This window comes from Cricetulus griseus (assembly GCF_003668045.3).
Source record: "Cricetulus griseus strain 17A/GY chromosome 1 unlocalized genomic scaffold, alternate assembly CriGri-PICRH-1.0 chr1_0, whole genome shotgun sequence".
NCBI lineage: Eukaryota > Metazoa > Chordata > Mammalia > Rodentia > Cricetidae > Cricetulus > Cricetulus griseus.
In genome coordinates this window covers 6636205-6663384 of record NW_023276806.1, presented here as the reverse complement: position 1 = coordinate 6663384, position 27180 = coordinate 6636205, and the positions used below count along the sequence as shown (strand labels likewise).

At 43.4% G+C, this 27180-nt stretch overlaps 1 protein-coding gene and 1 long non-coding RNA gene across 3 annotated transcripts in view; both read left to right on the top strand.

The window, feature by feature from the left end:
• The first annotated feature begins 170 nt into the window (after positions 1–170).
• On the top strand, positions 171–9888 carry LOC107980007. The gene is made up of 2 exons (XR_003481126.2): positions 171–265; positions 8724–9888. It is a non-coding gene; the product is annotated as an uncharacterized LOC107980007 (long non-coding RNA).
• Positions 9889–13770: 3882 nt separating this feature from the next.
• Positions 13771–27180, top strand: part of Pigk (phosphatidylinositol glycan anchor biosynthesis class K) — a 92509-nt gene continuing 79099 nt past the window's right edge. Inside the window, exons 1-3 of one of the 2 annotated variants that reach the window (XM_027395178.2) lie at positions 13771–13925; positions 17157–17210; positions 19995–20086. In XM_027395178.2, the coding sequence (XP_027250979.1) occupies positions 13833–13925; positions 17157–17210; positions 19995–20086 (239 nt within the window). In that variant the 5' untranslated portion in view covers positions 13771–13832. The remainder of the gene's footprint in view (positions 13926–17156; positions 17211–19994; positions 20087–27180) is intronic. The other variant, XM_027395177.2, reaches the window with a different exon arrangement.

The following is a 27180-nucleotide window of genomic DNA, read 5'->3' as shown; positions in this document are numbered from 1 at the left end:
ATAAGTTTCTTTGCTGATGTGTAAGCCAAATTCAAGAGGTGCAATGACATTTCACTTGGAGTAATCTCAAAAGTTTTACCATGCTGCTGCGAGTCCTGCAACCTGACCTCTGCTTGATTCTCCAGCCTCATTTCCTGCCACAATTCTCTTCAAAATTTCTCAACTCCAGTGACTCAATTTCAAACCTCATAATGTTAGGCTTATTGGGATTCTTCTCAGGGCGGCTGAGAGATCACCCTTCACAGCCACAATTTACATAATTATGGTAACTATCTCTTGTTTATTTTCTATTGTTCTCCACATACGCTTTCTTCCTTGCTTCGTCCTGTTGAAGAAAGGCAGACTGTGCCACGTGCAATTCTGAGCCAACAGCACCTAAAGAAGTAGCCGTTGTAAGGCTCCTTTGAATGCTCCTGTCCCTTCCTGAAGACCAGAGACACCACCACTGGGATGGGATTTTCCCTGAACTAGAAGGGAAGTGGTAGTCTTAACTTTCTCAAATTAAACTTAGCTAATTAGTTGAGTGTGTACATGTTGAGTGTGTGTGCATGGGTATGTGTTTTCTCCAGGCCATGAGTGGAGGTCAGAGAACATCTTGTAGGAGTCAGTTTTCCCTTTCCACCTCGTGGTTCCTGGATTCAAACAAAGGTGGTCAGACTTGGCAAGCAAGCCCTTTTCCCGCTGAGCTAGCTCAGCCACCTGGAAAGGACAGGAAGCTTGGTAGTTAAATATTGACAGTCAGCTGATGGGGTTTGGAATCATTAGGGCAAATCTCCTGGCATGTTTGTGAGGGTGTTTCCAGAGAGGAAACTGAGGAGGGAAGATCAACCTTGGGTGGGCTGGAGCCCTGGACTGAATAAAAATGGCAATTTAAGAGGAGCACCAGTCTCTCTGCTTAGTAACTGTGGGGAGTGAGGCTGTGGCTATGGTGAGCCTGGCTATTTGGTGAGAGTGAGTTGTGGCTATGGTGAGCCTGGCTATTTGGTGAGAGTGAGTTGTGGCTATGGTGAGCCTGGCTATTTGGTGAGAGTGAGTTGTGGCTATGGTGAGCCTGGCTATTTGGTGAGAGTGAGTTGTGGCTATGGTGAGCCTGGCTATTTGGTGAGGAGTGAGGCTGTGGCTGTGGTGAGCCTGGCTATTTGGTGAGGAGTGAGTTGTGGCTATGGAGAGCCTGGCTATTTGGTTCTTAGATGGTAGGAGAGGCAGGTGGAAGAGTCTGAGAAAAACCCCAGAATACTGTAAGGTAGAATGGTGGAATGTTCCAGTGGGAGTGCAGAAGGCTGAATGCCGTGAGAAATGAAGAGTGCACAAGCTTATCCCATGACATTTTGAGGGGAACAGGACTCACTGGGAATTGTGGCTGAAGCCATCCATGCCGCACTCTGGTAAAGAACGTGTCCCGAGTAATTGAGGCTGAATTCAAAAGCACTGGACTAACCCACATAGTGTAGGAGACTGCAGCACAGGCCAGTATTCAGAGTGTGGCATGGTTGTTGCTCACTATGTTTACACACGTGAGAGAGACAGACAGGGACACACAGACAGAGACAGAGAGAAGGAGACAAGAAAGAAAACTGAAGGTTGGTGAGGAGAGGAGTGTGTGAGTTTAAACATGCTGAGAAGCTGGGCAAGGAACAAGCAGCCAGCATTGATAAGCAGATCAGTTTCTTTAAGGCGAAAACTCACACTTAACAATGGGCCACTAGGAAAGTTGACTTTGGGGCAAGACCCCACCCATCAAAGGTTGTGTGAAGCTGTAGAGGTACAACACAAGTACAACAGAGACCCTGGGCACAGTCAAGGCAGGCTGCAGGAGTACAATGGAACAATAGGCCTCTAGTGGCAGACCTGGAATGGAAGGTTATCCAAGCGTGTGGAGTTCTGATGAAGCCAACTAGAGAACTAGGTGCAGGACGTGGAGTTGCAGGTTTGGTGGGGTGTTTGTTTGTTTGCTTGTCCTGATGAGCTTGGTCTTACTTTGTACTAGCCCAAAGGGTGAGCTCTAGGTTCAGCGAGAGACACTAACTCAAAAATAAGGTGGAGAAGGAATGAAGGAAACACCCAATGTTGCCCCTGGCCTGTGTACATGTGTGTACAAGGACAAGGACCCCCATCCCTTTATTTTTCCTGAGGCTACCTTTGCCTGGAATGCTGCTTCCCCTTCCAAACTGAAAAATTCCTAATCCTTTTCTCCACTCCAGGAGATGCAGCTCTAATCCACCATCTCAGAGAAGTCTCCCTCTAATGATAATTATAGAAGTCCTAAAAGAATAATCATGTTATATTTATGGAGCCCTTGCTGTATGGCAGGCAGACACTCTCCTGAACACTTTCTTACACAACGTAACCTCTTCATCAGGCCCACAGGGAGTCGAGATTCGTCTCCATATACAAGCGGAGAAAAATGGTTAGAAACATTCGTTAGTAGGATGGACAATCTTTGGACTCCAGCAGGACTCAGACACACCTCCAGTGTGGCTCTAGAACTCTGTTAGGAAGTTACTTATTCAAGTGGTGGCTGTGTGTCTTCCTCCCTGCAGAATGCAGCCGAGACCAGCAGACTTAGGCTTGCAGCCACCCTGGATCCTGGTGAAGAACTCTTAGCTGGAAACTGCTTTTCCTTTCCAGATGTGGGTCTTCAGTAAAGTGTCCCGAACCAATTTTAGACAACTTTTCTAACATTCATCTTGGATCCTTGAATCTGTTTGAAAGTTGTTATGTCTGTTTTTTTGGGGTAAATGAATGGTTTTAAGTTCCTTTTAAAGAAACAGTAGAGAAAATAAAGGTGCACGGGAATGTTAAGACTTCCTTCTTTACCTATTTGAAAAACCAGCTTTGATATGAATTGTCCAAAAGCCCCTACTATAAAGAGAAACAAAGTGTAAGCAAATCTATATTCACTTTCTAGCAATGATACCAAACAGAGGGAGTTAAAATGCGTTTTATTTTTAATGTATTCTGAGATTTCTATGCTTAATGGTGCCCCTAAGAAGTAAAGCACTTCATATTTTTTATTATTTGAAACAATGAGGCTGCAACTTTGGGCGTTTGCTAACATAATGAATCTACATATCTTCCACTGATGGGTCCTTCTCTGTTTAAGACAGTCTGCTTTTGCCTTTCTTATTGGCATAAAGCATTAAAAACAACACATAAAAAATAGGCTTTTTTATCATCAATGCTGATGGATAAAATTGGAAATTCTATTTAAAATGTAGCTTTGTGAGAAATTTTAGTTTGTTTTCTTGTGAAAATGAGGATATGCCTCTAAAGAGAAGGACATAGGGCCGTGGAAATCATAGTTTAACTATTTGACTATTTCTATGGATTGAAATACTGCAACATAAATTTGAATTTTAGATTATCTTGAAGTTATTGGGAAAATAAGAACAATGAAAATAGATGCTTTGTGAGTTAAATGAAACTCAGAAGGGCCGTGAAGTGAAATTTTGTAGTACAGTTATTTGCTGGATGACTATGGTGATTTTTTTGTGGCCATAGCCCCAATACAGTATTCTGTGTGACCGTGGATCAGGTTAGCCACTTGCTAAGGATGGGGACAATACTCACAATTAACATGAACTGGGCATCCGTGCATCAGATCTGGGCTTTGTCGTGCATTTAACAGGTTTCCTTTAAACCCACAATTCCACGGGGCTAGCATTCCCGCCACCTCCATTTCCTATTCAGGAGACCAGAGCACAGCTGCCCATGTGACCTGCCCATGGCTCTCAGGTACTAGTGCCCGCGCTGAGTACAAACCCATGCTGTCATGACCACAGGGGTTGCAGACCATCCCATGAATGGCTGGAGACAACTATAAGTCTTTGGTGGAATTATACATAACATCAACTACTAATAATTAGAAATTTATGGTGATCCACAGAAAGTACAGTTCTTGGGTTCCACTTAATACACTTAACACACTGGAAATCAAGGAAAACATTCTGTTCACCGTTGATCGCCATTGAACTTAGAAGGGGTGCACACCTTCAGTATGCCATTTAGACAATAAAAAGTAACACTCAAGCAGCAAGGTCAAGACCTGAATGAAAAGCAATGAGGTCTTTGGCACAATGGAGGAAGCTGTACCTCTAAGACGGTAAAGAAGATGAAATCTTTGCAATACCGTCAAAGTCTTCAGAAAGGGTAGTTTACAGATTCCATAAGAACTTTATGGCCATTAAAGTTTCAATGTTTAACCTAAGTCTCTCCAATTTCCCTAATCATAAATGATTTATACGTGTTCAAGAAAACACACAGTGTAACTCTGCAGGGAAAAGGTGACATTTGGGTAATTAATTACTTAGAGTAATTCATGGCAGATTCTTTAGGCTAGAGCAGTAGATTAATCTTCTAAGTGTCAAGGAAAAGCCAATCCTAAAGGTCTAGGTCCCGATTACACACTTGGGATTCTTCATGCCCGTTAACTCTCTCCTCTATCTAACCATTTGATTCTTCACAACTATTCGTTGGTAAACATGATCACAAATATTAGGCATTGAAGCAGAATTTCTTGTTCCATCATCAGCATAGTGTTATATTTGTTCTAACTAACTCACAAACATTCCAAAACAAATCATGGTCTCATACTTCATGTTAGAGTTCTATATTCATTACTTTCTTTTTCTGTGATTAAAAGAAATTACCATGGCCAAAAGCTACATAAGGGAAAAAGAATTTGTTTTGCCTGGTAGTTCCAGAAAGCTGGAGGCTATAATGGCAAGGAGGGCGTGGCATGCGGGTAGGAGCAGGAGGCTGGCTGGTTCTATTTTTCATCCATACACAGGAAATAGAAAAAGAAGTCGAAGAAGGGTGAGGTTACAAACCCTCCAAGCCTTACTCTAACGAGTAAGGCTTAGATGGCCTTTACCTCCTGGGGCTCCACAGCCTCTACAGACAGTGCCTCCAACAGGAGACTGGGTGCAAAAATGCATCCGTCTGTGGGAGGCGTTTCTCATCGTCCACCAAGTTCTTCTCTTTGATCTCAATAGCCTCTTGGCCATATCCTGATGAAAATGAATTTAGTTCTTTCTACTCCCCAACTCTGTCTCTGTCTCTCTGTCCCTTTCTCCTCTCTCTCTCTCTCTCTCTCTCTCTCTCTCTCTCTCTCTCTCTGTCTCCGTGTCTCCGTTTCCGTCTTTCTTTCTGTCTCTGTCTGTCTGTCTCTCCTCTCTCTCTGTCTCTCTCTCTGTCTCCGTGTCTCCGTTTCTGTCTTTCTGTCTCTGTCTGTCTCTCCTCTCTCTCTCTATCTCTGTGTCTCAGTTTCTGTCTCTGTCTGTCTGTCTGTCTGACTCTCCTCTCTGTCTGTCTCTCTCTGTTTCTGTCTCTCTGTCTGTCTGTCTGTCTCTCTTCTCTGTCTCTCTGTCACTGTGTCTCTGTTTCTGTCTCTGTCTGCCTGTCTGTCTCTCCTCTCTGTCTCTGTCTGTTTCTGTCTCTCTGTCTCTGTCTGTCTGTCTGTCTGTCTCTCTTCTCTGTCTGTCTCTCCTCTCTGTCTGTCTCTCTCTGTCTGTTTCTGTGTCTGTCTGTGTGTCTGTCTGGTCTGTCTCTCCTTTCTGTCTCTGTCTGTCTGTCTGTCTCTCTTCTCTGTCTGTCTCTCCTCTCTGTCTGTCTCTCTCTGTCTGTTTCTGTGTCTGTCTGTCTGTCTGTCTGTCTGTCTGTCTGTCTGTCTCTCCTCTCTGTCTCTCTCTGTCTGTCTGTCTGTCTGTCTTCTCTGTTTCTCTCCTCTCTCCCTCCTGCAGACCAGGATGTAACTCTTGGCTACTGATCCAGCACCATGTGCCATTGTGGCCTCTGCTATGATGATAATGGACTAAAATGAACTAAGCCTCTGAAAGTGTAAGCAAACCCTGAATTAAAGGGTTTCTTCCCTAAGAGCTGCTTTGGTCCTGCTGTCTCTTCACAGCAGTGGGAGAGTGCCTAAGTTAACCAGTGAGCTTCTTAACTAAAATGAAATGGCGGTGCAATGGCTCAGTGGTTAAAGGCACCACCACACCTGGCAACATGTGTTCAATCCCAAGAACCCACACAGTGGAAAGAGAAAAGCAACCGCTCTAAGTTATCCTCTGACCACCACATGTAGGCCATGGCACCTATCCACATAATAAATAAATAAATAAATAAATAAATAAATAAAAGAGTAATTGAAATAATCCAAACATTATTAACTGAGAAAACTACAAGATTGTGCATATAATAATGTCTTAAAAATAAGAAATCAGCTCTGAAAATGTGTTGTTTTCTATTTGCACACAAAAAGTGTAGGCATTCTATTCTCATTCACCCATTTTATTCGTTAATCATCTACTCTGGGGAAAGAATGTTTTAGGAACCAAGAACATAGGAAGAAATAGATAAACTCTCTGCCCTCACAGAACTTGTAGGTATTGTGGAGAAAGCAGCTATTAAACAGAGAGTTGCATGAATTCTTAATTAATTATGTAATGATCTATTGAATAAAGGCTGGTGCAGGGTGGTGCCACCATGTACCAGGGCAGCCTCACCTAGGTCAATGCTTCCTTATGAACCTCAGCACAGAGCTCGAGGTCAACAGAATCTGCAGGGCAAAGACAGGAAATACAATTTCTATGAAAAGCATATTTCATTTTCCCGAGAAAATGGCATTTTGAACTTCTGAAAGAGAAATAGCTTACATGTCTCTCCCGCTTTGTACCTGGAACCCACAGCTGCACATCACTGCCATTTCTACTCTCTGCCTCATTTGTGCAGATCTGGTTCAGTGGTCAGACATCTCCCCCTCCCATTCTAATATGTCAGCTGAGTGAAATAGTCAAGAGAATCAATTTAGACTGCAGAACAATACCCGAAAAGCAACATAATGATAGAGTCTCCTTGCCAGGGCTTACATTAGGGAACGGATTCGTGACTTTTGATAGTCAATTTACCAAAACCTTGTGAAATACTCTTGCTGTTGACCTTGAGGAGAATAAGAACCATTTTCTATGCTGGTTGAAGTTTTGTTTTTATAGGTTCAAAATTAAGAACTGCAGCAAATGAACAAAGGAAAAAAGACAAGAATTCTTTTGAAAGCCATATAACATCTATCAGTAATGTTTGCATTCAGAATTTTCCTGGGCGCTGGGGATATAAGGTGAAAAGCTGTTTGATGCTCTTGGCTCCAGGGCCTTCTGTCTTAGGACCATCGGCGCCACCGTAGAAATAGGCGTAGGATGTGATGGGTGGAAAGTGTACTGATGGGGACAATAGAAGAGGGAGACACCGTAACCACGCCTCCTAAGGAGTGGCTACAGGTGTGCCCGACCATGCCTGCCAGGGCATGGTCAAGGTGAGGTCAGGGTGACCTGGGAGAGATTTAAAGGGACAGACAAGGCTATGGGAGCTCTCTCACCTTGCTGCTTTGGCACGCTCTGGCTTGCTGTTGGCTGGCGTTTATCTATTAAAAGTTATCCTAACCTTACGGATTTCGTATCAGTTATTTACTGCTTTACTGCCTCATTAAACAACATGCAACAATGGTTAATTTCTAAAATTTCGTTTCTTAATATTATTTGTTGTAATCAGAGGTTTCTCTGTCCTGCCTCATCTCGCAGTTGCTTCCCAAATTACCACACAGATGCTTGTGTTAGTTATAAGTGTTTGGCTGATAGCTCAGGCTTATTACTAACCAGCTCTTACATTTGTATTAACCCATTTCTGCTAATCTATGCATTGCCATGTGGCCGTGGCTTTACCGGTTCACTTGCATCCTGCTTCTTGGGTGTCTGGCTCCCATCTCCTCAACTCCACCCTTCTTCATCTGAGTCCTGAGTTTGACTGTCCCACCTAACATTATCCTGCCTTGCCATGGGCCAAACAGCTTACATTGTTAACTAAGGGGATTGCCATATTCACAGTGTACAGAAGGATCATCCCACAGCAATTTGTTATTGTTGTTGTTTGTTGATGGTGGTGGTGGTGGTGGTGGTGGTGGGTGGTGGTGGTGGTGGTGGTGTGTATGTGTGTGTGTATGTGTGTGTGTGTGTTCTGGTGCATGCCTGCCATGATGTAGAAGTTAGATGACAGTTTTTGGAGACAGTTATTTCCTTTCACTGTGGGTCAGGTCATCAGGTTTTCTTGACAAGCACTTTTACCCACAAAGTCATCTCATTAGCCACATTCATGATTTTTATAGTTACCATCATCTCTAGGAAAACCACGAAGAAAAAACTAGCTAAGCATATTAACACTTACCATGCCATGAAAAAAAAATCAAGTATTCAAGGTGTAAGTACTAGATACGTTTCATGTGCTGCTTAAACAGAGAACCACAACCAGGAGGCCAAAAACAAATGTGCAGGTTAAAAAGTCCCGATTAGGTTGGCAGAATGGCATTACTTTTGGAGGCTTTGGGAGACTCCACTTCCTTTTTCCAGAGTCTTCTCTCAATCCTTGGCTCCCACAGCCTGTCTCTCTGACCACTTCTTCAGTCTTTGCCTGTCTTTTTTTAGCCCCCAACTGCTTCATCTTTAAAGACCACTATGATCTGAGTCTCTCAATGATTCAATAGTATCTCCTCTTCTCAATATGCTAAATTCAATCACATCTTAAAGTCTCTTTTCTCACGTAAAGTAATGTTCTCAGGTTACAGGATCAGTACATACTATCTTCAGGGAGCCATTGTCCTGCTTGCTCTGACATTTTTACAGCAATTTTTTTCAAAGAATGCTCATCCCTTTGTCTCCCCCCCCATCTCCTCCTTCCAGGGAGGGGGCTTTGCTACTCTTCACTGCTGTGTTCTAAGCACCATGACCATGGCGAATTACAAAAGAAGGTGGTTTATGTTCCAGAGGAAGAGTCTGCAACATCGGGTGAGGCCTGGCAGCAGACAGCTAGAACCATAAACAAAAGCAGAGAAAGCAAACTCTCAGAGCCTCCCTTCCCCACCAAGGGACTTGCTTCCTCCTGCAGGGCTGCACCTCTTGAAAGTGACATATTGTCTGCAAACAGCACAGCAATTGCAGAGCAAGTGTTGGGACACCTGAGCCTATGGGAGGCGTTTCTCGTTTAAGCCACCACAGAAGAGTGTCTTCAGGGTGTCTTGTAGTTCACAGGACATGGCATAATTATAAGAACTATTAAATGTTCCAAAGATTTCTGAGACTTTCGAATGACATTTCATAAATGAAATGTGTACAACAGAATAAAGACCAATAAAGAAAAATAAATTGCACTTGTAGGGAATTGTCAACTCATGGAGAAGTGAATTTTCCATCAGCTGGTCACCTTTGTGTGGAGAGAAGCAGTGACTTCCTGATTGACATGGGAAGACTTCAGCAATTTTCCAATTGCTAAAGAGTTTGCTCTGACTCTATCTCAGGGTCATCATGGTATTTTAGTAGCAACACAAGGCTTCAAACAGGAGATGTTGAAGGACAGTTGCTCTCCTTTTGTATTGCGGCTTGGTCTGCAGCTAATTAGAAGGTCACAGACAGAAGTGAACTACAGCGGAACCACAGACCACTGTTCAGTCGTCCATTGAAAGATGGAAGAAAAGCATTTCAGGCCAGGCAAAAATGGAAGCAAAGGTGATTCAGTATCAAAATCAGACTGAGAAATGATGCCAATATACTGGAACCCAAGCCTGCTTTAATTATTTCTTTCTATTCTCATTTTATTATATACATACAATTTCCTTTTATTAAATTTAATCCTGCTCAAAGAAATATTTCAGCTGTTGGAGATGACAACTTTTAGTTAAATACTTTGGATTCTGATTGGTATAGCAAATAGATTTGCCAGAGGCAGTTAAACAACAAGATAAAAAGCTCATTGGAAAATCTCAGAGACTGTGATTGGTCCTGATTAAACTCAACCCTTCCACACGTTGCTTTGGAATGTTTATCTAGTAAATCACAAACATATCTTTAATAGATGTACGTGCATTTGTCTTCCATTTGCTTTGGGTGATAGTTAACCCAGACTTTACTGACTCCACTTCCTGTGACCTCAGTGTTTGAATGAAGGACAGTATGTGGTATCCATTTGGACAGGGCAGATATCCAAAAGATATCTTCTCTTGACCTGAGTGAGTGTAGCCCTCAGAACCCACACAAAAAGCTGGCTGTGTTGGTATGCTTGTACTCCCAGGTGCTGGGGAGGCAGAGCAGACAGGTCTCTGGGCTCACTGGCCGAGTAATTTAGCCTTGCTAAATTGTTGAGCTCCAAGCCAATGAGAAAACCTGTCTCACAAAAACAAGTTGTTGTGTGATATTTTGATCGTATTCTGACAATAAAGTTTGCTTTGGATCAGGAGACAGAGTTAACCACTAGCTGAGCAAAGTTAACCATAGAAGTTTTGGAGAACTGAGGACAGAAAGAGAGTCAGGAAGTAGTAGGGTGGGGCTTAGAGAGGTTTTCAGCCCCTTTGGGTAGAGAATAGAGATCGGGGGTCACTGGATTTCTCTGCTACTTTTATGATCATTCAGGTTCTTACCCTGATAGCTGACTACCAAGATTTTATTGATAAAGGATAATTAGATAAATGAATCCCCAGGAGGCTCCCGAGGTTTTTGTCTGGTCTCTATATACATGTACATACATGTGGACATGTACCTCTTACCAGGCACCCCACACATACACAATTACACATGGATGTATGAATGTGTACTCTCCTGGAATTGGCCTCTCTCTTATTCCAAAATACAACCCATCACTGTGTTCTTCTGGTTGCAACTTACTTCAGAGCCCTTCTTGATTCTCTCCTCTTTCCATCACCTCTACGCTTATCGCTCTGGTTTAAGCTACAATTGTGTGGACAGTTGTGGGAACAGTATGCCATATGCTCTATTCACACCCATTCTCCTTATTGGAACTGGTGTGATCCACTCCAAATCTGAAGCTTTCCAGACTTGTAGGATACACATCAAAACTCACCCCGGACCCTCAAAGCCCTGAGGACAGGTGACACCTACTGAGCCACACAGCCTCCTTAGCAACAGCCTGTGTTTTGTTCTCTGAACTTGAAGACCGATGCCACTCCAGTAGTTCCTCTGTTGCTAAGTTAGACTCCTTTCTACAGAGGAGTGTGCACGCTGGTTGTTGTATTCATTCTGACACTTTCCATGTGCATATTTGCGTCACTAACACATTAATCTCAGCTTAATATTTTTCCTCTGCAGACCAAAATCTGGCTTTTCTTAAGTGGTTAGATCTTCCTTTAGAAATGTCTCCCTTAGTCTTTCAGACCTAGTTAAATGCCTGTCTTATCAGTGTCTAGCTCCTCTAGGTTGTGAGGTCAGGAACTTGCTCTGTTTATATTCTTTCTTGTGTTGTCATACCTACTGAAAGTATAAAAACACAGCGAAAGGAGGCTACCTTCAGTGGGTCCGCCAAGGTATGCCCCTAAGAGAACATGCTGTGTGCAACAGAGTTAGTACTGGGGGAGCAGGGTGTGAAAGGATGAAAAGGCCATCTAGGAGTGGGGACATGAGAGAGGCAGACAGAGACAGATGGATAGATAGAACAGGCAAAGGAGAAACAAAAGCAAGAGAAGCAAGAGACAGGACTGTTTCAGACAGTCACTTTAAGGGGTGTGCATGTCACATAGCTGAAGGTGGAAAGGAACCTGGGAAAGGGTATGATGTAACCAATTCAGGGGTGGAGGCAGACTGCTCACTGCAGTGGGAACTAAAACCTACACCTTCCAACAGTGCAGCTGCCTATGAGCTTATGGGGGTGGAGTTATTTTCAAAGTACCAGTCTGATGCCTAAAGAGAGAACTAGAGATGGACACAGAGGGTATGGAATGAGGGTGGGTAAGAAAGGAGAGGGAATAAAGTGATCTAGACAATAGTCACTTGGGAATTTGTGAGGATCGTCTTTGCTGTCATTGTATCGATGGCAAGCAAAACAGCAAAGACTGTGGTGTGTGTTTGTGTGTGTGTGTGTGTGTGTGTGCGTGCAAGTCTCATCAGTCAAATGCTTGTTTCTCTTTTCACTGTCAATTTAAGCCTTAATGAATTGATTTGCTGAATAACTAAGCAAGTTAATGAGATGCATGATAAATGACAAACAATACTTTCTCACATGTTACAGATAAGATGGAATTATTCCCAATACTGCAGGATATTTAAAAACTGCAGCTCCATCCTTCTTTTGGCTGTGAAGTTGGCTATAGCCTGTACTTGGCAGAGGTCTGATGAAAAAAACAAAGAAAAATGGAGACTTACTTCTCTAACATGGCAATGGATATTCTAATCCAAGAACTACTGGTAGATTTAATGGAGAGCGGCAAAACGGCTAATTTTCAAACGAAAACAAAAAGAGAAGCTCTGCTTCCTACTAACATTACCCATTAACATCAAGCCACAACATAACCATGAAAGAGAAATGGGAGAAAACAGTGTAGAGTCAGAAGGCAATTCATGGGTTTTTATCAAGACTAGAAACGTAAAAACAAGGGGAAGTTTCAATACCTTTTATTGTCAAGATAATGAGGCAATCTTTATTATTAAAATAATGGAAGAGTTGTTGGACACAAAAGAGACCCTGTACATCTGAATGCACAATGAATATTATAGATGATGCGCCTATCCTTACACAATGAAAACAGATCTAATAAAGATATTAACCAATGTTGAAAATACCTAGCTACAGCTTAAAATTTTCTGATAGTTTCGTGACTTAAATTTTTAACCACTGGTTAGAACACACAAATAAGACACAGTTTCACATGGAAAGAATATATTTTAAAAGATGTCATTTTTTTCTCAACTTAATAGAGTTTTAATAACAACAGTAAAACTCCAGTTAGCACTTCTTTTCTGATAGCTTGCAAAAAGTTAAAAAAAAATCGACGGGAAAAGCATTGATCGCAAAGGATTTTGTGGGGAGCGAAGAGATGGCTCAGGGGTTAAGAACCCCGGCTGCTCTTGAAAAGGCCTGGGATTTAGTTTCCGGCACCCACAAGGTGGCTCACAACCATCTGTAACTCCAGCTCCCGAGGATCCGATGTCCACTTCTGACCTCTGCAGGCACAGCACACACATCGTGCATATGCACACATGCGTGCAGGCAAAACATACACATAAAATAAATAAATCTAAAACAAAAGCCTTGTGTGTGTGTGAAACAAAGAGTATACTGAAATACTTAGCTCTGTGGTTCAAAGCTAGTCTGGGTCTTTACAGCTAGTTTTAGGTCAGGCGGGGCTACACAGTGAGAGCCTGTCTCAAAAGTCCAGAGCAACATTCAAAGCAAGAATAAATAAAGTAGCACAGTGCTAACCTTAAGACCTGTATTTTTACAGAGGAAGGATGACCAGAAACACTGTCCTTTCTGTCTGTCTGTCTGTCTGTCTCTATCCTTCTGTCCTCCCACCCCACACCGAACTCACAGGTTTTGTTTTTGTCTGTTTAATTTGGCAGTGAACAAACCCCAGTGGTCACGTTTCACCCTTGGATTCAAAGGCTCTTCTCCTATATTCCAAGAAGCGACAGCACCGTACAGAAGGGAAACAGCACACTTTGTGGACCTCCAGTTTCTTCCCCACCCCATTCTTAACTTTTAGGTCTTTCTCCTCGAATAGTGCGTCCTGCTTTACAAGTCAAACCCAGGGACACAGCCGAGCAAGCGCTCTCCCGTGAGGCGGCCCGGGCCGTGCTGGCCGGTGCAGCGGGGAGCAGGAAGGGCGCGCTTCCGGGCGCAGAAAAGCAAACACAAAACAACAACAACAGCAGAACCCAAACAAAACAAAAACCCACGCTCGCACACACGCACGGCACGCACGCACGCACGCACGGCACGCACGGCACTGCTTTCCGGCACGCGCCCCGCCCTCCGCACGTACCGTACGGCGTGGGAAGCGGGCGAGCATGGCTGCGCCCTGCTGGCTCGCCCTGCCGGTGGCTGCGCTGGCCGCCGTGATGCTCTGGTCCCCCGGCGGCTCCGCCGCTGGTCACATCGAGGTAGGCACCGGGCGGCGGAGGAGCGAGCCCGGGAGGCCCGGGAGTTCCGTGCGTCGTGGCTGGCGAGCTTCCCGGCCTGCCTGTCACCCTGTCGGGGCCCGGGGCGAGCCCTTCCTCGGTGTCTTCCCGAGGAACGCTCCCACCTGCCCCTGCCCCGAGTTACTCTGGCTCTCAGTTTGTTCTCCAAGCTGTGCTGGGAGCGACTGTAAGATGCAAACCTGATCGAGACGCACCGGACACTGTCACCACCCGCGCGCCCGGCCCCCTTGTCGCTCGCAGTCCCCGCTGCTCTCCCCTTTAAACGTCAAGACGTAGTATTAAACTTGCAGTTTCTCAAGCCAAGGGGACCCCTTCTGCCATTGGCTCAGATTTCCTTTGCAATGGTCTTTTATCCCCCCCCCTTTTTTTCATCCGTTGGGTATTCACCCAAAATGTCACTTAGGTAGGGAAACGTTCCCTGACCAAGTCACATCCTCCCGTCAATTCAAAACAAAACAAAACACACCCACATTTGGTGGCTTCGTAGGTTGTGTGGTGGGCTCTTCGCTAATGTGTGGCTATTGGACTGGACAGTCCTCTCTTTGGTGGCAAGCACTGTGACGCACTGTTCTACCCGCGAGTGGTGAAGTAGTGAATGTCACACAGCCATGGGACGCATTTGCACGTTCACCTGTCTTATACACACTCTGATGTTCTTGAGAGAGAACAGCCTGCTTTTTGGTGGTTTTCCTGTCGCTGTATTGCATGGTCCTTGGCACACAGAAGGTACTCCATTAACTAAAGGTGGAATGCTTAACTTTACACTGCCTACTTCTGATTTTCTGGCAACGTTTTAACGGAGTAACAGTTTTGATCCTGGGACTAGGGATTAGTGCAAACTGTGACTCGTGGGCCCCTGTCATAAGCAGCTAGACTGTAGCTCAGACTTTAACATCCCTAAACCAGAGTGTTGCTCACAGGAGCACACTGCTTTTTGCTTTCCTGCAGTGTTGTAGGCAGCTGTGAGGTTTTTGTTTTGTTTTGTTTTTTTGGGGGGTGGATCCATTGTCACACTTGAGTGGAGTTTTTGTCTCTGAACATTCCCTGCTAGCCAGACAACTGAAATGGCCAGTTATTAGGCGATCATTTTGTTGCCGTAGCTGTTCCTACTTTCAGTGAGTCAGATGGTATCTGACTTTATAGAGTAGGAAATGAAAGACAGGGATGAGGTAAGCAACTTCCTAACTTATTTTTAGCCAGTGAGCGCTAGGTCCATATTTGAACTCGAACATGGTCACCATGCTAGTAATGAGTGCTGCTAGAGACAGGTTTGAGTTCAGCGTTGTTCACACTCGTTGTTATCTACTGTGTGTGCAGGCTGGTGAGTTCAGTGTTGCCCACACCCATCGTTATTAATGTGTGTGCAGGCTGGTGAGTTCAGTGTTGTTCACTCTCATTATCTGATGTGTGTGCAGGCTGGTGAGTTCAATGTTGTGCACACTCGTTGTTATCTAATGTGTGTGTAGGCTGGTTTGTCAATTTGGGACAAGCTGCAGTCATCTGGGAAGAAAGCTCAGTCGGGAAAACTCTTGGGTAAGATCGACCTGTGGGCTGTGTCTGTGAGGCATTTTCTTCGTGAATGACAATGTGTGGGAACTCTTTGTGGGCAGTGCCTGCTGTGGGCAGTGGAGGGATTATCAGGATGTAACCTAAACAGGATTTTGAAATTTAATGATTTAGTCACAGTTTTTGCACAATGCTTTTTTGTTATGAACTTCTCACGAGGCTTCAGTTTCCTGTGAGATACTCTAGCCTAGAGTGGCATAAAGTCACGTGAACCATATATTCATTTGTTCAAAAATATTTAATCAAAGTCCACTATGTTCAGAATTTGGGTTACAACAATGTATCTACTTGATGAAGGGCCCTATCCCATTAGAACTTAAATCCTGTTGGAAGAAGAAATTGCAATGTACACAGTAAGTTATTGGTTCCCAAGAAGCTGAGGAGTGCAATCTTGAAACTAAGTCAAGGTGAAGAATATGGCAGTGTGAGGCCATGGTTTTAAATGTTAACACAGACAGATCCCATGCAAAAGAGTAGAGCGTGACTTTGGTCATTCTCTTGCATTTGTTTAGTGCTTCCTGTTTTTAACAGGGACACACATGCACATGTCTGTAAATGACCACCCTGTAAATGACACTAAAATGTGGGGTTGGTAGTGAATTTACTTTAGTGTGTGGAAGGGGTTAGTGAGCTTACTTACTTTATACACTAGAGATAAATCCTGGGGCCCCTGCGTGTTAGGCAAATGCTCTCCCATGAATCTGTGCCCTCAGCCAGGGTCAAGGATCTGAGTCCATGTGACTTGTTTAGTTAGTGCCTCAAGTAAGACTGCAGCTTTCATCTACAGACTTCTAGGTTAGGGCTTTTTTTGGTTTGTTTTTTTGAGACAGGGTTTCTCTGTGGCTTTGGAGGCTGTTCTGGAACTAGCTCTTGTAGACCAGGCTGGTCTCAAACCCCCAGAGATTCGTCTGCCTCTGCCTCCCAGGTGCTGGGAGTAAAGGCGTGCACCACCACTGCCCGGCTTTCTCAGCATCTTAAACTAGAGCTGTTTGCAGTGACAAAGTATCTTTTAGAAACTACCTTAATTAATAACATCAGTTAATCATCATTAGCTAGTTAATTTGTGTTTGTTTATTGGTGTGGGTGTGAATGTGCTGTGGGATCCCTGTGAGGTCAGAAGACAACATGTGGGTGCCAATTCTCTCTACCGTGTGAGTTCAGGGGTTGAACCTATGTCTTTAGACTTGGCGGCCCCTTCCTTTACCTGCTGAGCCATCATCTTAAAGTAGTTCCTAGTTTGTGTTTGTTTATTTTGTTCATAGGGTCAAATACAATATCTTCATAAACGGATCATGATTGCTGTTACAGTTAAAGTCCACAGTGGCTAAGAGCTCTGGAAGCTTTGCCAGAAGCCCCAGGTTCAATTTCCAGTCCCTACTTGGTGGTTCACACAATCACCAGTCCCAGGGGTCCAGTGCCTTCTGACCTCTGTGGACACTAGGCTTGCACTTAGTACACACACACACACACACACACACACACACACACACACACACACACACACACCTAAAGAGTTTAATAAAAATGCCCATGAGTCCTAGATATCATTTATCACTCTATTCTGGGAAATTGTATGTTTTTAAATGTGTGTATGAGTGAATCATTCTGCCTTTATCTGGCCTACAGGACCAAGCAGAACAATTCTTTAGAAGCGGCCATACCAACAACTGGGCTGTTTTGGTAAGTAAGCTCTTGCAAGATACATCTTGCTGTGCATAGTAGATATGTATCTCAAAACTTTTGTGCATTATGAATTAAAATTTTGAAAATAAAATTTGTCTTTTAAAATAAAAATGTTGATAGGAAAAGAGAATCCTGCCCCCTCTCCCTCTGCCTCGGTCTCCCCTTCTCTGTCCTCGGCCACCCCACCTTGTCTCTCTCTGAGATGGGGTCTTACGTAGCCCACACTGGCTTCAATCTCACGTAAGCCTCAGGCTGGTCTTGAACTACTGGTGCCCTTGCCTCTACCACTGAGAGGAATTCTTAGATGAGGACTAGATAGCTGCCAGTGTGCAGACCCTTGCTTGGCACACAATTCCCTTTAGAATTTACAGCTGTTAGCTTAGGCTCCACACGCATCAGCGTCTCAGTGACTTGGGTTCCAGATGACAAGCAGGGTGAGAAAGAGAGTCTACTGCAGAGTGAGACCTCAATACATTGTACTTTCTTACATGGAAAGAAAGTACCAGATAAGGGCCCGGGGAGGTGGCGTACTTGGTAAAGTGGTCAGATTCCCAGGCTCACATAAGAGCTGAGTGAGCGAGGCGGGGAATAGGGCTGACTGGAGATGAGTACATCCTTGAAACTCCCTGACCAGCCAGTTAGCCAACTCCGCTTTCAGTGAGAGACCCTATCTCAAAATGTAAGGTGGAGAATGATGGAATGCGACCCCTGAAATTGACAGTTGACTGGATGTGACCTCTAACGGCCATATCCACCTACTCCACACCTTCTTCTCAGTGAGCCACACCCCCCCCAACAAGAAGAGCATCGGATTACTGCTGTTCCTCATATTTTCAGAATTCCATGTTTGTTTCCCAGTGTGAGTTAATTTGCTTTTAGTCCTGAGTAGAGGATGAGAAATCAGTGGAACTTCCCATTTGACAGAGGAAGAAAGTAGGATTCTGTTTTGGCTCTGACCTGTTTGATGTAAACAAACCAACAAGGAGGGCATTTTCTCCTCGTAGGAAGGGGAAGCAGTGTTGAAGGATATAAATGGAAGCTGTTCCTTCACCATTGCCCCATAGTGTCTCTGTTTGGTTTCTTTGTGCCCTTTTAGGAATTCCCGGGAGGTGTGATCACAGTTGTATTTGACTTTCCCTTTTGAAAAACAAATGGTTTGTACACACACCTGTTAGAGTTAGGATGTCTTTATTCAGATAAACACCAGCCAGACACAAGCCAGAGAGAGAGTGCCCTGAGGCAGCAGGCTAGGGAGCCCAGAAAGAGAGTGCTCCCACGTCTGTCTGTTGCCCCCTTAAGAACTCCCCATCCTGAACCTCCCCTGACCAGGCCCTCACAGGCATGGTCAAGCACACCTGTAGCAGGCTCCTAGGAGGCGGGGCTACACTGTCTCCCTACATACACCCTTACAGCATGTCCTGCTCTTGGTGAATATTTAGTAACTTGAATGAAGTTGGTGTTTCCCAATTTCTCTTTTTCCTGTGAATGTTTTATATTCCCTGTTAATTTTCTATCCCCTGATAATTTGCTGTTGAAGGTGAGGGCTGTTTCTTATATTTACTAAATAAAGAGCTGACACAGTGGACCTTTAGTTCTGTATAAAGCACAGTAGAAATCCTGGCCTTCATTGTGGTTCATTTCTTGCAAATTGTTTTACACATTTTTTTGCTGCTGTTGTTTAAAAACTTCACGTTAGGAAAACTTGTGGCTGTTTGCAGTAATTTGTAAGATTTTGTTTTCATTTTTTTGCTGGATATGAATACAGCCTAAAATGTATGTAAATATGTACATTTCAGACACACTGAGTTCTATATGTCTCAATATGGTCAGAAGTTTCAGTCTGTTCCTGGTATATCCTAGGATGGAAATTCATGCTAAGTTTTAAAGAAACCACAACGCTCTGTAGAAGCAAGAGCCTATGTACTGCCCTCAGACCTGTCACTTCTGCCTTGGCCACAGGCATGTGACAGGAGGCAGGGGTGTGTATGGGAGATGCAGTAACTGACCCTAATCTCTCCATGTATCTCCTTGGAACTAGATTTCCAAAACCTAGCTTTTGAGCTATAGTTGGATTGCCCCAGTAACTTAAAAAAGCATTTTCCTTTTTCTTTGTGTGTGTGTGTGTGTGTGTATCTGAGTATGGGCTTGTGTGTGAGTGCACTGCCCGTGGGGGCCAGAAGAGGGCGATAGCTCTTCTGAATCAAGAATTACAGGTGATTGTGAACTAACAGCTGAGCTGTCTCTCCGGACCCTCCCTAGTACCCGTCATGTTTTTAGTGATCTGTGAGTGAAAACTTTGGTTGACTTGTTTGTAGTTGCCAGTTCAGTAACTTTAAAACATAACTCTTCTCACATTGTGTATGAAGCTATTTTCTAAGTTGTGTTTTTGTCTATCTCACTTCTCACAACAAATGAAACAATTAAGAAACAGATATTCCATACTGGAGGGCAGCTAGTCTGTGAGGAGTTTGTAGACATTTTCTCTGATTCTAAAGAAACTGAATCTTTTAGAAATAGGGACATTACAGATGTACAGAAATGGAAATGAGCTGTGTTTGCTTGGTTAAATTCTCTGCAGATTGTTTTCTCTTCAGCTGGGTGATCTTTTTATTTAAATAAAAAGCCTCCCTTTAGAGACGTTGGTTTATTGAAGGTTCTTCATGTTCTTTGCTGCTTCCAAGCCCGAAATGCTTTCTTCAGCCATTTCTGTGTAGACTTGAAGGGCATAACCCTGTCACCCATGGTGTGACTCATAGCATCGTGTTTTTGTCTTAACTCTAGGTGTGCACATCGAGATTCTGGTTTAATTACCGACATGTGGCAAATACTCTTTCTGTCTATAGAAGCGTCAAGAGACTAGGTATTCCTGACAGGTAAGCCATCCCAACTAAGTTTAATGTGAAACCCAGTGAACACAACTCTTAGGTGAGTTGCTTTTGAAAGAGGTAAAGAAACCTGATTTCAGTTTTTGTTGTTTTCAGACATACCGTCAAGTGTAGAATAGATGGTAACTTAGGACCATGGTGGCAAAGTACATATGAGAGCAATTACTAAGGTAATAGGATTTGATAAAGTGTGGTTACTTGGTATACTTTACTTAGGTTTTTTATAGGTTACTGTTTTAACCTGAAATCAGAAAAAGATTAATTGAAAGCATATTGATTTTTGTTTGTTTGTTTGTTTTTTAGAGACAGGGTTTCTCTATGTAGCATAGGCTATCCTGTAACTGGCTCTGGAGACCAAGCAGACCTCGAACTCACAGAGATCTGCCTGCCTCTGCCTCCTGAGTGCTGGGACTAAAGGTGTGCACCACTGCCCAGCAAAAGCTTATTGATTTATTCACCAGGCTCTTGGGAGGGCTATAGCCTTAGGTAACCAGGAACAAGAAAAACCAGATAGCAGAAAAGGAAACTAAAACCTATGACAGGAAACTAGTCTGGTCACAGATGCCATGCTGCAAACTGCTGAAACTGGGCTCTGTTGTACTGCACCGTGGTGGGTATGTCTGTGGGTACTTCACATTGGGACTGCCTCCTGATGCCAAGACCCAACCTGGTACTCCCAGTTTCATACTGTTTCTTCTAGTGCCTATTGGGAATGCCATGCTGGTAGTAGAGCTTAGATTCTCTGTCTATGTGTGTGTGCAAAGTGTCTAGACAGAGGGGTGTGAGGCATTGTGTTTTCTGTGTGGAAAGATGGGCTGCCTTTGCCAAATATCCCCAAAGTGGGACATTTTCTACTTGTAGGGAGTCAGGTGCCTTTACCCAGACCATGGACTTTGGTTTATTATGGTGAGTTTGGTTTTGCTGCTACCAGAAAAGTGACCACAGAAGATACTGTTGTCTCATTTTAAGGTTGATTTATTGAGTGCCCTTGAGAGATGGAAGTGTGCAATGAGCTTTGTAGGAGACAGGAGTTTGAAACTAATTTTGATGGTAACTTCACTAGACTAAGCATGGTTTTCCTCATTTAAGACACAGTGCTAATATAATGGAACCACTTTGGGATTCAAACAAAAGAGATAAAGTCAAGGGTTGCAGAGGCAGAATGGACACAGTGCGTGGCTTGGGAGACAAAGCGGTTATGTTCTATGCAGACATCCTTTCATTCTGTGAAACCACAAAACACAATTCGGCACCTGTATTCCATTTAGGAATCAAAATGACTGGATGATATTACTGTTTTTAAGTTAAATTAAGTCTGAGAGGAATGTTAACTTGTGTAAAGTATGTAGATGTAATTCTTTCTGCCAGTGGATCCTTCTCAGATAGTCCTTTGGTTTACAGCTTTTCTCTCTCTGTCCTGAGACTCGCTGTGCGTGGTTTCCCTCTCTGTCCTGAGACTCACTGAGCATGGTTTCCCTCTCTGTCCTGAGACTCACTGAGCATGGTTTCCCTCTGTCCTGAGACTCACTGTGTGTGGTTTCCCTCTCTGCCCTGAGACTCACTGTGCGTGGTTTCATAGTAGCTTTTACTTTGGAAAATACATTATCATGCTGTCATGAGTCATTCATTAAGACATGTTACTATGGTTTGAGAAAGATTTGGAGGGTCCTTATAGAAGTAGAAGATAGAAATAGCATGTATTAATTTGTATACTGAGTTTGGTAAGTTTGTCCTTGAGTTTCTGGAAGATTTCTTTTGAAGTTATTTCTGTTTCAGATGCTTGTTTGTAGCTCTATTTATGCAGGGATTGTTCTAGAAAAAAATTGGGAGATGGAGGCGATCATACTGTTTATTTGTTTAACAAAGAGAATTTAAGAAAAAAAGATGGTTTTGTCTCTAGCTTAGTATGGTAAATGTTCCTTTATAGTTATACCGCATTTAAGTTAGAAGTCTTTTTTTTTTTTTTTAAACACTTTACTTATTTCTGTAATTTTTAAGGTATCACTGTTCTGTCTGCATGCATGCCTAAATGCCAGAAGAGGGTATCAGATCTCATTACAGATGGTTGTGAGCCACCATGTGGTTGCTGGGAATTGAATTCAGGATCTCTGGATGAGCAGCCAGTGCTCTTAACTTCTAAGAGCCGTCTCTCCAGCCCCAAGAACTCTTTTAATATACGTTATCTCAGTGTATCATACAGTATTTGTCAGAGATTGGTATAATTATGCATATGATTTAATCCTAATTAAATCCTAAAAGGTATATCTGTGTACTGAAGACAGTAACGGGGTGGTCATGGAAACAGTTTGAAGAATAACCGTAAGGAGCACCTTTCTGATTTCTCATTTTCTCCTTCTTAAACAAAGCCTTTGCTGCTGTCTTGTTTGTTTCTCTTCCCCGCTTATCCCTTCCTCTGCACTGTGGGAGCAGGCTCTGCAGTGTGGGAGCGGGCTGTGCGGTGGGGAGCGAGCTGTGCGGTGCGGGAGCGTGGGAGCGGGCTGTGCAGATGCAGCACCTGTGGTCCTCTGACCCCCAAACCTGCAGGGGACACTGTCACATGATCGCAGAGGAAGCGTGTGTGCTTGCTGAGTGTCGTGTGATAGACTGCCCCCGGGAAGCATCAGCAGATTGCCTGCCTGTGCAGATCTAGGTCCCACCTGCAGGTCCTTCCGGGTGTGAGATACTTGGGTAGGTCACGCTCAGGCCTCGTGTGCCTCAGGACTGTGGTAGCTTTGAGGCCGTTCCTGCCTCTCATCTCTTCCCTTTCCAGGTCTGCCTACACACAACTGTCAGAACCAGCTTCCTCAGACACTGCTTCCTCAGTGCACTCCCACGAGCACTGTGTGAGTCTTTGTCTAACAAACCCTGACATTTCTAGCTTCAACTGTTGCTTTGTTAATTCTGACTCACTGTGTTCAATTTGCTAACTTGTTTTGGCCTAATATTTGGTCTGTCGTTGCTGGTTTTGACCATTAACCCTACCTAAACACTTGGCGTGTCCTGTGCTCACTTTCTTGTTCATGTATCTTTTTCCTTGTGTAGAATACTCTATATAAGGGCACTCTGAGTTTTGATAATTGACTGATAGTTAAGGCCATCCTAATTAGTTTATAAAAATTAAAGTCAGTATGTTTGTAGTATTAATTTTTTGTTCCATGATTAGTTTATGCTTTTATTTTATTATACAGAAAATCATCAGTTTATAATCTTGTAGTGAATAAAAGGAGTGGAACTATATAAATATGTTTGTAAACAGTTTACAATATGCTGCCATAGTTATGATCAAGATTATTTTAGTTCATGCCTTAGAATGTTCTTTCTCTTGTCTCCTGTCACTTTCTAACAGTTTTTCCTCATGCAGTCCTTAAACATGTAAATAATGACATTTGAATATAGATACTTATACATTCTGAGCAATCTGTCCTTTCAGTCCCACGTTGGCAGCTGATCTGTCTCACACTTTATGTAGAATTCCTGGTGGAGCAGTGTGTAAGATCCGGGGGAGGGGGACTTAGTGTGGTTAGGAAATGAGATGTGCTTTAAGGAGAATAGTGACCCAGGTAACAGGGACACTTTGGACACTACCTTCATATAGTCGTGTTTAGAAAATAAGAAGGATCAGTTTGCAAGCCTCAGAAGACCTTGAAGGGTGTTGTAGGGCATAAGGGAACATTCTGTCTTGATCTGTAGCTAGATTGACTGGGCTTGGGTGCTGATTCCTTTACCAGTACCACAGAAGTGTTCCAGATGGCCACTGTCGTTCTGTCTGGAAACTTGATTTCCTTGCCCTTGTCCTTCCCATGGTCTTTTCTGTGTATGGTGGTAGGGATGGTGCCCATGGCCGGCCAGGCGAGTGCTTCACCACTGAGCTACATCCCAGCCTTCTACATAACTTATTTTCTAAGGGAAGCATTACTATGCAAATAATCAGTTTTCGGATGTTGGCCTGGATAGTGGGCAGTGCTCTGTCTGTCTGTCATATATATAAATTTCCACACACACATACACACATATACATATGCACATATACATACACACACACACATACACACACACATATACACACATATACACACACATATACACATATACACATATATACACACACATACACACACATACACACATATACATACACACATATACACACACACATACACACATATACATACACACATATATACACACATACACACACACATATATACACATATACACACACATATACACATATATACACATATATACACACACATACACACACATACACACATATACACACACACATACACACACATACACATACACACACATACACACACACATATACACACACACATACACACATATTACACATACATATACACATACATATACACACACATATACACATATACACACACATATACACATATGCATACATATATACACACATACACACACATACACACACATACACACATATACACACATATATACACATATACACACATACATACATATACACATATACATACATACATACACACACATGCACACACACATAAACACACATATACATACATATATACACACAGATATACACACATACACACACATATACTCACACATACACACACATATATACACATATACACACATACACACATACACACACATACACACATATACACACACATATACACATATACACACATACACACATATACACACATACATACATATACACACATATACATACATACATACACTCACATACACACACACATACACACACATATACACACACATATACATACATATATACACACAGATATACACACATACACACACATATACTCACACATACACACACATATATACACACACACATACACACATACACACACATATACATATATATACACACAGATATACACACATACACACACATATACACACACATACACACACATACACACACACACACACACACACACACACACTGTATTTTGGTCCTGGTTAGCCCTGTATCACATATTATTTCTCTTCCTTGCCCACTGAACCCCGTCTTCCTAAGTAGCCACCTCCCCACCGTATTTTCGCGGCACATTGAGTTTGGTTAGAGTTGCTTACATGATTGGGGGCAGGGGGTTCTTTACCAGAGGATGGATCAGCAACTCGCCGATGCTGTACCCTTTAGTAAACTGTCTCTCCCTCCCTCAGCAAACATGCATAGCCTGTAGTGCCCCAGGAGGGGTGGGCTGTGTGAGCCCTTCCTGTGGCCATGAAGGGGTATTGACAGACTCAGTCCTGTGCAGGTAACCACAGCTTCTGTGACCTTGGGAGTGAGTGCAGTGGTCATACCATGGCCAGAGGACAGCCAGACAGCAGTCCCCAGTGCTGCTCCTCCTCACGCTGGCTCCTGACACTCTGTCTCCTCTGATGTGATGTGTTCCCTGAGTCTTGCAAGGGTGTTCTGGTTGGCTTTTTATTTTACTTTTTGTAAATTTGACACTAGCAGGAGATCTGGGAAGGAGAACTTTAATTGAGAAAATGCCTTAATCAGATTGCCTGTAGGCATGTGTAGGATGCCATATTTTCTTTATTAGTAATTGATGTGGGAGGGCCCAGCTCTCTGTGGGTCATGCCATCCGGGGGAGGTTCTGGGTTGTGTAAGAAAGAAAGCAGGCTGAACAAGCCATGGGGAGAATTCTCCACAACCCAGTTCTGCCTCCAGATGTCACCCACCATCCCCTGTTTTGGCCCCCTCAGCCAAATAAGCCTTCTCCTCCCCAGGCTGGTTCTGGTCAGCGTTTGTCACAGCAGCAGAAGGAAACTAAGACAAAGGGGTAGTAAAGATGCCCTGTTGGGAGTGAGCGCCCTATATTCACTGACGGTCTGAGACCCTGCCCTGTGTGCCACATTAGAGAGACATTTCCTCTTGGAGTAATTTAAATCAAGAGTTAGCCTGGCCTTATTCTGTCAGCTTTTCTGTGTCTTCCATCTGTCCTTGATAGAGGGCTCTGCTCTATATTTACCCAGCAGCTCATAAAACATGGGATGGGAAGGAAGGATGGGCCCTCACTATCGTGGTGGTTTGCCTTGTCGTGAACTGGTGGGTTAGTTCAGAGGGATTGTTGAGTATTGGACCTTTCCATGTATGAACAGACTAATTGCCTCCTAATAACTTATAGCATTAATTCAAATAAAATCTTAGAATTTTCAGGTATCTTCTCTTAAACATCTTAGGTGCAGTGCTTTAGTTTCCTTCCTTTTTGCTCATATTATAAACGAGACCTTTCTCCAAACATGGTTTTCTATTGCCATGTGTGCAGTTTGGCTTTAGTATCTTGTTCTAGCAACTTGCTGAAGTTTAATGATTTGATGATAAAATTATTTTCTCAACTATACACAGCTTCTTCCTTAAAAATGTTTGTGCCTGTAGGTTAAGAAAAAGGAAATCTTGAGAATTTCTAGAATTGAAACTTTGGACTAAAAATTGTCTTTTAAGCCCTCAGAATTACTAGTCCAGCAGCGACATGTTTTTATTTTGAGAAAACGTGTCCTGGAGAGGGCAAGTGATTTTTCAGGTCACCAGGCTGTTTGCCGTGCCCTGGTAGGAGGAGCCGAGCCAAGTGCTACCCGCTTCACTGTGCAGACAGAAGAAGCAGTGGCGACCAAGGCTCAGTGAATGTGATTAATTCTAAGATAGATGCCAGGGGGGCTTTGAAGTTCCTGTTTGCACAAACTTGACTTACGGTCGTAAGCAATAACTAACAACCACAGACACTGTGGCTGTCAGTCTTCAGAGCTTTGCTCTGTAATAAACTTTCTGCATGGCTGGCTGCTTATTTCAGTGAGAACAACTCAACAAACTGTTTTCATCTGCTCTCTGGTACTCTCCTGTTATTACCTACTGGTGTTTTACATCAGCGTTTTAACGTGGTTTTCCAAGCATTTTAATGGTCCTGTTAAGTAGCCTTATATAATGTTTATTTAATGATTTAAAATGGATGTAAGCTCAGAGTCTCCAGTTGTGTAAGGCTAAAGGTTATGTGGCTTAGCATCGAGGCAGCTAGCAGGTGGTCGGGGTGCAGCCC